At 42.6% G+C, this 14,995-nt stretch overlaps 1 protein-coding gene across 1 annotated transcript in view; it reads right to left on the reverse strand.

Moving 5' to 3' along the window:
- The window catches only part of PRKAG2 (protein kinase AMP-activated non-catalytic subunit gamma 2), a 222,848-nt gene extending 208,089 nt beyond the window's left edge, over positions 1–14,759 (reverse strand). Inside the window, exon 1 of the mRNA XM_048321701.1 lies at positions 14,140–14,759. Within this exon, the coding sequence (XP_048177658.1) occupies positions 14,140–14,241 (102 nt within the window). The 5' untranslated portion in view covers positions 14,242–14,759. The remainder of the gene's footprint in view (positions 1–14,139) is intronic.
- Positions 14,760–14,995: the final 236 nt, after the last annotated feature.

Raw genomic sequence — 14,995 nt, forward strand, 5'->3', positions numbered from 1 at the left:
AAGGGAATATTCACAGAATCACAGAACAGCTCAGGTTGGAGGGTACCACAGAGGGACATCTGGTCCAACCTCCCTGCTCAAGCAGGGTTGTCCCAGAGCACATGGCACAGAACTATGTCCAGACGGTTCTGGAATATCTCCATGGAGGGAGACTCCACACTCTCTTTGGATAATCTGTCCCAGTGTGTGGTCACCCACACAATAAAGAAGTTTAAATAAAGAATATTACTTGTGTGGAGGTTACAGTGGCCTTTGGAAATCACAGGATTACAAAAATAGGAGCACATAATAAAGAGAAATCTGATGTGAAAACTGGAAGTCTGGGAAAAAGGTGGAGAAACAGATCTTTTGGCAACATGCTCAGAATCACCCTTAGTCAGCAAAGATGTTCAGGAGATTACCATGAAATGAAGTTCCCAGCCCAATGCCAGGAAGTCAGATTTCCACACTACAATGATAAATATTTTCAATGGTAATTGCTAGGAGGCCAATCCTGCCTGTCGAAATAGAAGTGCCACAATGGACTGCTGTGATGAATTTCACAGGATGAACTCACTTTCACTCTGACCCACGATCGGTCTTCACAGCTGTCCTTGTGATAATTTTCACAGCATTGCATTTACGTATTTCTAACTAAAAAGGAATCAATCTAACTGCTTGGATAAAATCATGCTATCTTTCTGCATTGTCACTTTTCTGCAATGCTATCAGCAATCATATTTTTACTGTTAAATAGTTTTCCATCTCCCTCTTTCCATTTAAAACACACTTTGGCATAATCAGAGTGCTTTTCAATCAGTCCTGGTAAGAACAAGTATCTGTCTTGGAGAAAAAGCAATTGCATTGGCATGATCAAGTTACTAATGACAGATCCATTATATAATCAACAAATTGGTGTTTCTGCTGGCTATTCCCTTTCCTCTTGCCTCCATAATAGCTCTCAGTTCACTCAGACATTTGCAATTCATTTAGTAAATGGACAAAGTAAGCATTTGGATTTTTACCAGTTGTGTTGCATTGTGCTGATTGCAGCTGTTGCATTTCACTGCAGAAATATCTACTTTTCAGCATAGGTAGGATCATCCTTCAGGCATGTGCCTGAACATGCAAGTGCCCTGTCCATCACCTGTGTTTTCTGCCTTCTTGATGTAAAAAAAACTTTACATCTCCAGGGAATGAAGAATCTCAGCATGGGCTGGTAGCTTACCTGTGTACAAAAATTTCCACCATGTAGCAAAATATAAATCTACTCATTTTACTTTATTAATCTCACTAAATTTACTGATTTCATTTTCAGTTGCTCATAATTCCATATAGCTCCCATTCTATAGGATAAATGTTCCATTTTCAGGCTCATCCTATCAACTCTCTTCATCACTGCCTTACCTGATTTGTTTCTGAGTTTAAAGAAAATACAGTATAGGTATTTCAGCACAACAGTTCTCAAGAGGAAATTGAGGTTTTCCATTATGAATAATCCTCCCCACACATCCAAATATACAGTTTTACTTCATTTATTTTATACAGTTGATCTGCAAATCACTCCACCCTGCTTTGGGTTAGAGTACACAATATGGAAGAGAGTTACTTATGTATTTAACTCCAGCATGATATACTTTGAAATGCAACTAGCATGTTACATTATTAAGTCATTGAAGTTTCTCATTTCCAATACTTAGGCAATATGAAATTACTAGAACTAAAAATTCACAGACATTTTCAAGCTAGCTCAGCAGTAAAATACAACTACCTGTTACAATTCAAGGTTGCTGAAGTCCACAACCCCAAATAGCCCAAAAAGTCTCTACGGCAAATAAATAAAAAAAGAAACCTTCTAAAATTATCTGGCAGGGGCAGACTAAAGCAGAGGATTCTTGTCGTGGGAGTTCTCCTGTGCTACATTTACATTCCCAATAAGCAAGTCCAGACATATTTGTTTTTACACAGTCGTTTCCACACCAAGACACATTTCCATTTCCCCCTCCCTTCTTCTGCTTTTGTGTTCCATCGTCCACATCAACAATTAGTGGAAGTGCCTGGCTGTGCCTGTTCACATTGTTCCCAGACTTTTCTCTCCCTCAGTGAGTTCTGAAGACCATGCATTATTTGACATGACATGACTTGGAGGCCTTCTACAGCAATGGCTGTATGCAGGGAAGCAGACAGAGGCAAGGAAGAAGTTAGTCCTGGTTACATCTGGAACAGTAGGACTCAAGTCAAGATGTGTTAATCCCTTATCACAAGAGCCCAGGTGACTGAACTTTAAATTACTTAAGTCTTGTAAACCAAAAACCACCAGAAATAAAAACAGCCTAAAGGTCAAGCTCATTGCTCTGTTTGCTTTGTGACATGAAAACACAGGATATTCATAACATGGGGTTTTCCCCTGAAATAATTAAATATCTATTGTATTTTCCATCACGGCTCATTTCTCTGCAACATGAGCAATTTGCCAGCTTGTCTATACACACGGAATGTATTCAGTTTAGAGCAAACAGCTGCACACAGGGCAGCTTTCCTCCATACACACAGGCTCTGAACTTCACAGAATCACAGAATAAGATGAGTTGGAAGGGACCCACAAGGAACATCAAGTCCAGCTCCTGGCCCTGTACAGGACCATCCCCAAGAATTCCACCATGTTACCAAGAGCGTTGTCCAAACGCTTGAACTCTGTCAGGGTTGGTGCTGTGACCGCTGTCCTGGGGAGCCTGTTCAGTGCCCAACCACCCTCTGGGAAAAAAATCTTTTTCTAACATCCAACCTAAACCTCCCCTGCCACAGCTTCAGGCCATTCCCTCAGATCCTGTCACTGGTCACCACAGAGAAGAGATCCGTGCCTGCCCCTCCTTGGCCCCTCACGAAGTTGTAACTGCAGTGAGGTCTCCCCTCAGTCTCCTCTTCTCCAGCTGAACAGACCAAGTGTCCTCAGCTGCTCCTCACACGGTTTCTTATCAAGGCCCTTCATCCTCTTCATTGTCCTCCTTTGGATGGTCTCTAATAGTTTAAAGTCTTTCTTGTTGTGTGGCTCCCAAAACTGCTCCCAGCACTCGAGATGAGGATGCCCCAGTGCAGATCAGAGCGGGACAATCCCCTCCCTTGCCCAGCTGGCGATGCTGTGCCTGATGCCCCCCATGACTGTTGGCCCTCGTGACTCCAGGGCACTGCTGATTCACATTCAGCTTGCCATTGACCAGGACCCCCAGCCCCTTGTTGAACTTCATATGGTCTTGTGTCCTTACCTGTTTTTTAAATTAACCTAGTCAGGTGCACAGAACATTCAAGACCATAAAACACAAACAAAGGAACCTATTGCCCTCTGAAAACGAACTTTTAGAAATATATAGAGTGAGTAGTTAGTATCTTCTCTCACTTTGTTGCTGAAGTCAAGAAATTCGATTTTATCATTCCTCCAAGAGAAGATGATTGATCCCCAGATGTAAGTTTCCAGATTTCAGCTTGTGTGTCACAACTCTCACCCATTAAAATGCCATTGATCTTACAGCCTTTTCTTTTACATGTGTGCCTCTTCCTTGATTACTTCAACCCAAATACTTCTGTTTCATAAACTTGCTGACAAAACAGTATATGCAGATTATGGCAATGAAATATAATTTTTTTCATTTTAAAACATTTATATTTGAAAGTAAATTTCAAATAATTACCCACAGAGAGTTCAAACACATTAAATGCTCATAAAAGTTTTAAAGTTTACCCGGGTAAAAAAATATATAAATAAAAAATCCTCTCACAATTTTAAATGATTGCAGACTTTTCTCAAGTTACATTGAAAAGAAATTTCTTTCTGAAGTCTTTGTCACATGTAATACTTGGTCCCTTCAGTCAAATGTAAGACAAACAAACACGGACTTTATTGTGTGTCACAACAGATTGCAATGCACCAAGTATCAGTATTAGTTTCAGTCTTTATCATCAAGAGAGCAGCTGCTATTTATCTCTTCCCAAATTGCTTCCTAGTATTACTTTCAATCTCTGTTCCATTGAAAAAAACAATTTACGACTTGGGGGTTTTTTTTGTAGTTTTTTTGTTTGTTTGTTTTTTCCATTTTAGCTATCAGGCACAAGAGAATGTTACTGGAAGTGGAAAAATAGGAAAGCAGCTTCTGTTTGTAATGCAGGTATAAATAGCAAAGAGGGAAGAATAGCATCTTGAAAGTTTGAAAGATGTAAAGCTTAATTTTCAAATGTAATTAAGGATATCCTGGTGCAAATGGACTGGCAGGATCTTCAAACGCTGTAAAGGAACCTAAGATGCCTAAATTCCTTTGAAAATCTCATCTCTTTGAGCTACTAGTCTTCTTAGCACCTATTTTCTTTTCTCCAGGCTTAATCTTGTGAATGGCATTTCAAGTAAATTGAGTCATCTGCTGTTTGCAGATTTTTGGATCTGAGACTACAGACAGATGGGCATCAAAAGCGAATGAGTTACTAAGGCTTACCAAGTTACCACGCATTTTCTCTGACAATGAAAATAAAACATACTGGCTAAGTGGGAAGGCATTGTAAGGCAACATCCTTTGTTCAGCACTGCAGGGGGACGGGAGGATGCACACAGTCTGTTGGGAAATCCAGCTGGGGAACAGCAGCTTCCCTTGCCTTGGTAACTACTGGTCGAGGTCCACCAGGACAGCAGAGGAATACTGGTGAAAAACAGCTTTGTCTGACTAAGTAATGGAGATGAGCCCACCCCTGTACATGGTTAAGTAAGACATTTCCTCTTTTACTGACTCGTGTTTTACAGCTGGAAATGAGAAGAGGTCCTTTAACAGCAACTTTTGGATGCCAACTGATGACGTGTCCACAGGTCTGCAGCAGTGAAAAGAGCCAGAACTCTTAGTACAATACAGAAAAAAAAGGAATTCAAGTAATTGCACTTTTTGAATTACTGGATTTACTTTATAAAGAAAAATGCTGGCATGTACTCTCCTGCCTCTGCGCAGCTTAAAGCACATAGAGTCATTCTAAACCACATAAAAAATATAAGTAAAATGTATAATTAATCACCACTCAACTAAAAGAAGCCTCTTAAATTAGTATTTACCCTTAACACCAACTCACTAAATAAAGAGCAAAGAGAACAGCTGAATAACATCTACCTCCCGTTCTTTTCAGGCTATAAATTTTATGTTTATGTATAGTGTTGGCTCAACTTTTCAAAGGGCAGAATCTCCCCATTTCCCCATAAAAATGTAGAGTTCATCCAGAATTAGTGGAAGGAGCATCTAATAATGGTGTTGAGACCATGCTGGTATTGTCTCTCCTGCTCTAGCTGACAGCAGCACTCGAGAATGCCCAGCTCCAGCAACTGGAAGGACAAGTCAGTGGAATGCAGGAAGGGAGACAGAATGCCTGCAAACTCTTTGGAGATTGCTGTAGATTGAACATGGCTGGTAAAGGGCCATTTCAGGTGTACCCAAACCCCATTTTCTTGACTATGTAGATGACTACATGTGAAATGGCTGTAGATGCCTTTTTTTAAGAATTCTACAACTGATGTGCCACCAGTCATACAGAAAAAATAAAAAGACTAACATTTCACAGCTTTCAACAACCACATGAACCACATGGAGTGTGTGATAATTAGGCACACTCATTGGTACCACTTTTGATGCTGGAAATTAAAATAGTCTCCTCTAATTTATCTAATATCCTCAATCCTTGGGCTTCCTGATCAGGCTGCCAAGAGGCCTAAGAGTGTTATTTTAAGACATGGCAGGACTGTCTGTAGACATTAGACTGGAATGCTTTCACTTCACACATATTTTCAAAAAGCAAAAGGAAAAATACTTCCCGTGACTGCTGACTCAGGTTAACGTTATACATGGGTTTGACTTGGGTTGAGCTTATACATGGATCCTTCTGGAACAAATACCATAGGAAGAAGGTTTGGCTTATGATTAAGGTAAGGGAACTGGGTCTGAAGACTTCAGGAATCCAACTGTCACATTGCTATACAACATGGGAAAAATTGCTTAAACTCCAGTCGTTTCCTTGAATATCAGCACTGCAGGGATGAAGTTGTTTCTTTGCACCTCCTCCAGCCAATACAATCTGTCAAGGCTTAAAATTCTTCAGAGAGTCTGTCTTCACCAACATATGTACAGACATCTAACAGCATTCAGTCATGGGTGGAAAGAAGATCCCACAAGACATTTTGGTGTTTCAGTGTGGCACACTAACACTTTAAAAGTTCATTCTTTGTGGACCTCAAGCCTCAGCCATTCATCAGTGCACAGTTTACGCCTCCTCTGCCCTCAGGCCATACAGCAGATAGAGACTCAGATTGCTGATGATTTAGTGCTCTTAGCCCGGAACTGTCTTTCCTCATGCTTCTTGGTTTAGATCACACTTCCAACACGGAAGCCATGATTAATAGTAACAGCAAATCCCCCTCTAATGAATTTATGCAAAAGGAATGACAACACATGATGAAAACCACATTCCAGAACATGCAATGATCTACTGAGAAGCTGGCAAACTCATACACAGCATAAGAATACTGACTAAGCACCTTTTTTTACCTCGTCCTTACTCTTCCTTTCTTTCTCAAGTCTTGTTGGGACTATTGTGCCTCCAGTTTCGACATCCATCTCAGAGAATCCTTTTCCCAGAAGTCTCTACACTACACTCCTACTAGTCAAATCCAATTTCACTCCTCAGATTGACTCTATGCCTTTGGAACAAGATCCAACCAACTGTGGAGTTCAATTCCATGTGCCTGTGTAGTGGCTGAACAATAGTCTGTCTCCAGGAACTTTCACTTGCCTGAGTGTGTTTTGTCAGAGCAGTGAAACCAGGGAGTTTCCATCCTTGGGGAAATTCAAAATCTGATGGGGCACAGTCCTGAGCAACGTGCTCTAGCTGACCACTGGGTCAGCAGTAACATCTGGACTAGACAACCTCCAGATCTCTCTCTTCCAAACTCAACAATTCCAAGGTTCTGTAAAAACACTTGTTTGCACTTATACCTGCTAAAATCCACATGGCCAAAAGCAAGGCAACACAGGCTTAGCAAACACATTAAATGCACACCTATTTAAAGGCATAGAACAGTCCTGTACCAGTGGAAATTTGCCAAGGATTAAGGCTAGGTAGCAAAAATAGAGTGACACACTTGAGCAATCTCTACATAATTCCTCTTTGCAGATTTCCTTGTACAGTCCATTCAAAATAAATAGCAAGCAGGTAACAATCCATTTCTTCCACTAGCCAGGCAACAGGCACTGCTTATGGCACCTGTTTAGTCCACCACATTCCTAAAGCCATCCCATTTCTATGGAGAGCTTGTCTTCACTGAAAAGTTACTTCATGCTTGGACTCAGATTTTACCCCAATCTAGCTCACCAAGTACTGATTTCTACAATTCCATGGAAAACACGTTTCCAACCTCTTCTAAAGGAAACAACAGACATGTAGCTTCTACAAACGAGACCCAAACTTCAGTCATTCATAAATGACCCCTGGTAAGTCCGTAACTGGAAGTCCTGTGTTTTGTAGAGTTGTCAGGCAGCACTCAGAGAGGCTTGCTTTCTTCAGCTTGCAGAAACAGAGTATTTTCTTATTTTCATTGTTCCAGCAGCATTACTGACATGAAAAGTTGACTGAAAAGTGCACAATGCCTGTTGTAAATAAATGACGATAAGGGCTTCAGAACATGGCAGACAATGCACACACTTCCACCTAATGAATCGCCAGTTGTATGAATGTGTTCTCCAGCAGCTTAAAAAAAGGCATATAGCTCTCTCACCCTGGTCACAAAAATAGATTAAGTCTTCATCTTATGACACAGGTTCTGTTTTTGGAGCAGAACGTCACAGGCACCCTTTGCAATAATGACCATAAGGTCTGAAGAGTCACGGTGTGTGAAATAAATGACAGCCATGAAACACACACTGCAATGCATTTGCTCTGCATCCCACTGGGTCACGCTTACATAATGTAATTTACTGTCAAGCTAAATCTTATGAAAATTTGAAGGATGTTATAAAGCATTCTATGAATCCTCAGTGTCAAAAACTGAAAGACTGTGTTAAGTTTCGGCTCTCTACTGTGTAAATAATGCTTTCATGCTTTAAAGATTTCATATGTATTTATATGCAAGCAACTTAAGAGAGACAGTAATACAGAAGCAAACACTAAACTGAAGCATTACACTCCAGTTTCTACAACTACCTAAAGAATAAACACAAAAATCATTCTGCAGCAGAAATTGTCACATACATCAGTGTTTTAGCTCACTGCTAGTATGAGAAATAGTTCAGTAGCAGTACAGAACTGTGTCACCAAACAACCAATAATAGTTTATATTTATTGATGGCATCTTATATTCCTTATGTATGTGTGTACATATGTTTTCCTTTTCAGTAGAAAACCCACACTCCATTCAAGATTGAAATCTTTTACTTTTAGCCTTTGAAGACACGCACAAGTCTCCCTGTTCGAGAGACTGTAACACTTTCTCCAGGGTGCCTACAGTGCAAGCAACAGTAGAAAATTGAGACAGCAGCCCCCTGCAACCAGATCAAGGCCTGGAGCCAATTCCCAAAGCCTGGTGATCAGTCTAGGGTCAAATAGCCCACATTGTGACATCTCTTGTCTGCTGTTGATGTCTTCCTGGATACTGCATTTCTCTTGTAACCAACTCTGCTCTTTCATTATTCCCTGTGCATGGGATGCCTTTTGACAGAAATTCAGCTTTTCTTCAAAGGGATGGGAACCACCTGTGTTACTTCACTCAACATGAATGTCCACAGATTGGGCAACCAATGCTGACTCAGTTTTTGGCTCCTTTCTGCTCCCATTAGCCCTGCCAAGCCAGCACTGGGCACACCAACCTACTTCCATGACTGTCCGTATACCATCAACAAAATGAGGTTTGAATTCTGGTTTCAGTCATATCTGTGTAGCTCCCTTGAATGCAATGTGGTGCCCAGGTGAAGCTGAGCAAAAGCTGAACCCTGTGGGTCTGTGAACAGGTGCTGGAACCTCCTAGGTAGAGATCACTACCCTCAACTTCACTCCTGATCCCTCTGGAGCATGACTCTTCTTCTGTTCCACTAATTCCCAATACAAGCATGGTGTAAACTTCCCTGAGGCCAAAAGTCTCACCATCCATATTTCTATGAGGTTCCTTCCACATTCATGACTGATTTCTCCAAGGAAATTTGCATTCCTCTGAGCTCAAAGTCCTCACAGGCTCACAAATAAACAAATATGGTCTAAGAGGTTGGGTGAGACCATTTAGGATAATCTCCTACTACAAAAAGTGATGTTTTATAAGACACCACACTTTTCTATAAGCCGATGGTCTGTTTGTGTTATGCTTTAGAACAAAAAAGACTCAGAGCTCCCTTAGTTGCATTGCTAGCTGTTATGATTGTAAACATGAATCCTTTCTTTTATCCTTGAGATAAATTCAAAGTGCCATCTTAACACTCCTGAGCAAATACCTCTCGCCCCTTCCTGTCTTTAAATATATCAGCCCTTGAGGAAGGAATCCAAATTTAAACTTCGAGGCCACAGAGGCTCAGGACAACTCACAGCCCGCCCTGTGAGAGCGAGAGGGAGAACAGTTGCAGATTTAATTTTTGAGAAACATTTCTCTCTCCCCTGTCTCTCTCCCTTCACCGCCTTCTACCAAGAAAACAAACATTTCTTTCATTCCTAGATCACACTGGAAGCTGATTTCTTTTCACCTTTGAAAGAATTCACTAGATTATTCCCCATCTGCAGCTTCCTAAAGCGATTCCTAGACTGAAGTGCTGTTCTCATCAGCCCACCCTGCAATTACCGGGAGACAAGAAGCACCCTGCAAAAACTGTGACAGAACAAAATCATTTCACAGTGATTTATTAGGCATGCAGCCATTAATGACTTTGCAAGTGTGGAAAGCAAGATGGAGGGGCAGAGCCTCAGCCAACAGTAGCTGTCAGAACATCACTGTCATCTATCAGGTTAGAACTATTTAAGCCATCTGATGTTCAGCCTGGCATCCCAACATAACACCCAGCCTGGAAACAGCAATAAATTTTGACATTGAGGAGTCTCTTCAAAATCACAGAGGCTGACAAAGAAATGGGAGAAAGTATCCAGAGATGTTTCTTTGTGTGGCATTGAAAACAAAGAATCCTGATCTCCCACCACATCCTTCCAGGGCATCAACTCTGCTGTCAGGGCTGAAATACCAGAGGCAAGAGCGACCTCACTGAACTGAAGATGTTTTGATATTCATCCACAGATGTTACTTTTGTGCTTATTGTGACAAAATTTCTTTGTTCTTTTGAATAAAAAGTCACCTTGCAATGTATTTGAGAAAAATCCAAGAAGTGCCAAGCTCCTGCAATTCCCACCTGCTGAAGAGCAGTGGGTGCTTGGCACCTGGCATAGTGAAGCTCTTGAGACAGGTTCTGCTGTCAGTTGCACTCATGTAAATACAACAACTTTGCTGGTACTGACTGAACCATCCCAGATGAAATTCAAAGTAAACAAGAGCAGAATATCTCTTTTTTTTTTTTTTTTTTTTTGCAGCACCAGGGCCTACAATGGCAATGTTAACATTAGAACAGATTGATTTTGCAAAATGACAAAAGAACATTCTGATCTCACTGCTGTGAGCTCCTACTCAGCAGACAATTGCATCCCATCTCAGAATAGAGTTTTTAAAATGTTCAAAGCAATGTGCAAGCATTATCTTGTAATGGCTTAAAAAGGAATTTTATAATGCTAACGCCTTCATATTACAGATATGATGCATTTAGAGAGCAAAGGTTTCTATTTAAAACTGTAGCAGCTTTCAAAGATATTCAGACCAGAAATTTCCATTTAGGCATCTCTAATTTCAAGACTTCTGAATGTGCTGCTGGGACAGACAGAAGTTGACAGGACCTTTACAAAGGCTCCTGCAATTATATTATTGTCCATCTAAATTACTAGTTTAAGTCAGTTGTGTATTTACAAATAAAACAACAACCAACCAAGAAGATGTTCCATCATTCCAGCCATTCAGCAAACACTTCCCTGCCACACTACAGAATACAGTGGCCCCTTCTTTATTCTTGGCTACTGAACAGAAGATGAGAGCAGTGAGGAAAGCCAACCTGCAGGAACTTAGTGATCCTCCACCACCCCCAGAAGGACAGGCAAGGCACCACCCACCTGTGCTGAAGGAGACTGGGCACAGAAAGAAGGTGAAAATAGAGTGTTCCCAGGTTTTTTGTATCATGTCTTGTTCTTCCTTGAGAAAGATGTACCTGAGAAAACCTGTAGTGTTGCAACCACAAACCAGCTTTCTTTAACGGATCCATTTTTTCCCACTGTCAAAGACAGACCCAAAACAAACTATGTGGGAGAGAGAAGAAATGTGTACAACCTTCTTTTCAGAAATCCCTGTTATTCCACAATCCTCTAATTAACCTAATTATAGTGTATTTTGCATCCGTCACCTTTTTTTTTCTTTTCACAATATGTATTACTTTTTCAGACAGCGTTTCTACGTGACCAATAAATATGTTTTAGGCCAGCCTGCATCACAACAGTACCTCTCTGTCCTATTACTTTCTCTTTCAGAATTGACTCCTCTCTCCTCTCCTACTCAGACCTTGTTAGCTCTTCTCTTGTTCCTAATTTGAAGATCCAAATGAGCATGAATTACATGCCTCAGCAATAAACATGATCTCAGAAACACAAAGAAGAGGATGAACAAAATAAAAATTACTGTCTGGTGAAAGCTCCCTTGACAACTACAGCTACACTGACAGGCGCCACTGAAATAATAGGAATGATGCTTCAAAACAACAGCCAAGACAACGTTATGAAAGAGAAAAAAAAACAGTCTAAACAGATCTTTTCAAATGCAGATTCCACTGTCAAGTAAGGAGAATGAGAAAAATGTTCTTTCTTACAGCACAGCCATGTTCAAACTCTGCCAGATTACAGAAAACCACTAAAAATGTGCGTACAACCTGAAAGACCCTGGCCAGCCCAAAGTCCATTTAAGGAATGTTAGAACGATGTAGAATGGAAGAGAAGGATCATATCTTGGGGATGGAGAGGAAGGATTGAAGGTGTTATCTCATTACTAAATCTTGAATCACTTCCAACTGGGTGAACAACAAAACTTATGTTGACTTCAGTGCAACATCAGGCATTTGCAGGCTTGTATCTGAATCACTGCCACTACCCAGGTGACAAACTGCAGAGCAAAAAGCCAAGAGATGGATGAACATGAAAAATTATGACCCACTACTAAAAATGCTCTATCCAAGACAGAACTAAGGCAACACTCATAAAGAAAGGTTGTCCACGGATTAGGGAGAAAATTAGGCAAAAACGTTAGCATTCCTCTATCAATAATGATTTAGTGCAAAGGAGTTCCTTAGGTACTTTTTTCATGTTAGCTTCACACCATAAAAGGAAGAAAATTGTTCTAAGTTCTGGTGTGGTCACAGGTATCTGGTGGTGAGCAGGGATTTCAAAAACACCAGTTGGATGGTGTAAAATCCTGCAACAATCACAGGACACTCCAAAACTACCTATGGCTCCTGAGCAGGCAGAAAATGCAGCTCCTGGGAGCAGCAGTGGGGATGCAGCTGCCACAAGAGTTTCTGGCTAGACTGAGTCAGAGGTGGGGGGGGGGGCAGTGGAAAGAGATGGCAGAGACAATATTGCAGGCAGGGTGGGAAGGAATAATGAGCACAGGGTGAGTGGTGCTTTGGTGTGGTACATTTTATTTGCTGGTATTTTACATCCCTATTGTGAAGTACTACTGGCAACATGGTAAAGTTTATTGCTTAAAATCTTCTGTCACAAATACATAGGCAACACCCATGTTAGCAGAAACAGACCCTTTTCCTCTAGTACTGAATGCACTCAGAGCTCCAGAAGTTTGGCTTGTGCTCTTGGGCTTGCATTCCTCCCCAGAGAAAAATAAAATCTGCAGAAGAGTCATGTATTTTTCCTCCATTTTATTCCACACACTCAAGACACCTAATAAATTTGCTTTGACTTCTTATTCTTTCCTAAAACAAAGGAAAAACTTACAATCAGAAATATCTTTTTGCTCCTTGGTGGCCTGGCAGAGACACGGGTAGAACTGTTTCCCACTTTGAGATAATGAGATTTAAAACAAACTAATAAACAAAAAAACCATAAACACCAACAATCAATAAAACACAGAGTGCACAGGAAAGATAGAAGGACTTTGTCATTTCTTGCCAGAAGCACTGAAACCAAAAGTACATCAGGACTGAGAATAGAAAACTAATAGCTACATAGATCACAAGAACAACCTAATAGTAAAATAATCTAATAGTAAAAAACCAATAACCTAAGTTTTGAGAGGCATGTAATTCTGAAGATGCAGCCAGTCAGCCTTTTAGTACTCACTAGAAATAGAAACTTTTGATCTGTGGTTATTCCGTATCTATATACTCTAATTTCTTGTGTGTTACTTTACAGTGGAATACACAAAACAAAACAGAGCTGGTGAACAGACTGCATGGCTCACTAGTCTGCTCCACTGTGAATACAACTGCCCTGCTCTTTCGGCAATGACCAGACTGCTTGGATCCAAATCTGAGCGAGCTCTGGGTTGCCCAGCCCTGGGAAATTCAGAAGTGGATTACTTTTGAGAGAGAGGGAAGAGTCAGATTAAACCCGGGTTCAGCCACAGGCAGGGACAGTTCCCGGAGCCGAACCTGGAAATGTTAAAACCGGAGTTTGGGGGTGAACAGACCTTTTGCTAAACGGTGCTGCGAGTGTGAGAGGGAACTGGGTGAGATCAACTGAGCCAAACCCACAGCCCAAGGCACATGAGCACTTGTACAGCAGGGAGTAAGAGTCACTTCTGAAACTAGGATAGTGAAGATACTCCTCCGTGCCACGGACACTGCATCCTGAGCTCCCAGCACTGCACGGGGGGCCAAGACCCCACTCTTCAGCCCACGCCAGATGTGGAGGACTCGCCTGTTGCGGGAGTGCACCCCCAGCCCAGCATGCCCCAACTCCAGAGCTCGGCGCAGGAAACACCTCTCCCTGCCTTTCGCTGCGCACCATGTCAGAGAAAAACATGCCCAAGCCACGCCAGCTGCCGAAAGGGAGGAAGAGCAAGGAGCCACTTACGGGGATGTGCAGTCGCAACATGAGTTTCTTGTGGCTGGAGCTTTTCCTGCTGCTGCTGCTGCTGGAGGCATCCTTCTTCTTGTCCATGGCAGTGCTTCCCATGCCTTCACCCAAGCGCGGTGCTGAGCGATGGATCTGGAGAGGGAGGCTCCTCTTCCACCTCTCCCCACCGTCCCACGGGCCGCAGTTAGTCCAGGCTCCTTATTTTCTTTTTTCTTTCCTCTCTCTTTTTTTTTTTTCCCCCCCTTCCTAATGGCCTTAGGAAATTTGGGGAAGCGGGAAGGGGGGGAGGCAAGCGGAGGGGGGAAGATGAGAAAAGCCAGGGAGGGGGAGGAGTTTCTCCAGCTCCGGTCTTTAATCCCAGCAGCGAGGTGTCAGGGGGGACCTTCGCAGGAGCATGAGATGCCCTCACAGACGCTGCTCCCTTTCTCACTCTTCCGCCCTTTCAAAAATATCCGGAGCATCCTGGAGGAGGGGGGGAGAAAGTTTCCTTCCCCTCGTCCAGCCCGGTCGCACTCTCACCGAAAGAGAGAGAGAGAAAAAAACCCAAAAACCCCCAAAACCCCGAAAAGGGGAAGACGCGCGGGCGACGCTTGTGGCAGAGCGGGGACTCCCGCGGGGAGCCCGAGCCGGGGGGGGCGGGGGAGGGAGGGAAGGAAGGCAGGAGGATGGGAGGAGGTGTCCGGGCGCTCCGAGAGCCCGGCAGGGTCCCCAGGAGCTGCAAAACGAACACCACGCAACTTTCCCGCAGTCGGACCGCTCCCCGCGGCTGCCGCTCGCCCCGGGCCGCCCTGGCGGCCCCTTGGCGGGGGGAGAGGAGCTGGAGCTGTGCCTGCATTCCCCGGGCTGCCGGAGC

This window comes from Corvus hawaiiensis, chromosome 1 (assembly GCF_020740725.1).
Source record: "Corvus hawaiiensis isolate bCorHaw1 chromosome 1, bCorHaw1.pri.cur, whole genome shotgun sequence".
Lineage (NCBI taxonomy): Eukaryota > Metazoa > Chordata > Aves > Passeriformes > Corvidae > Corvus > Corvus hawaiiensis.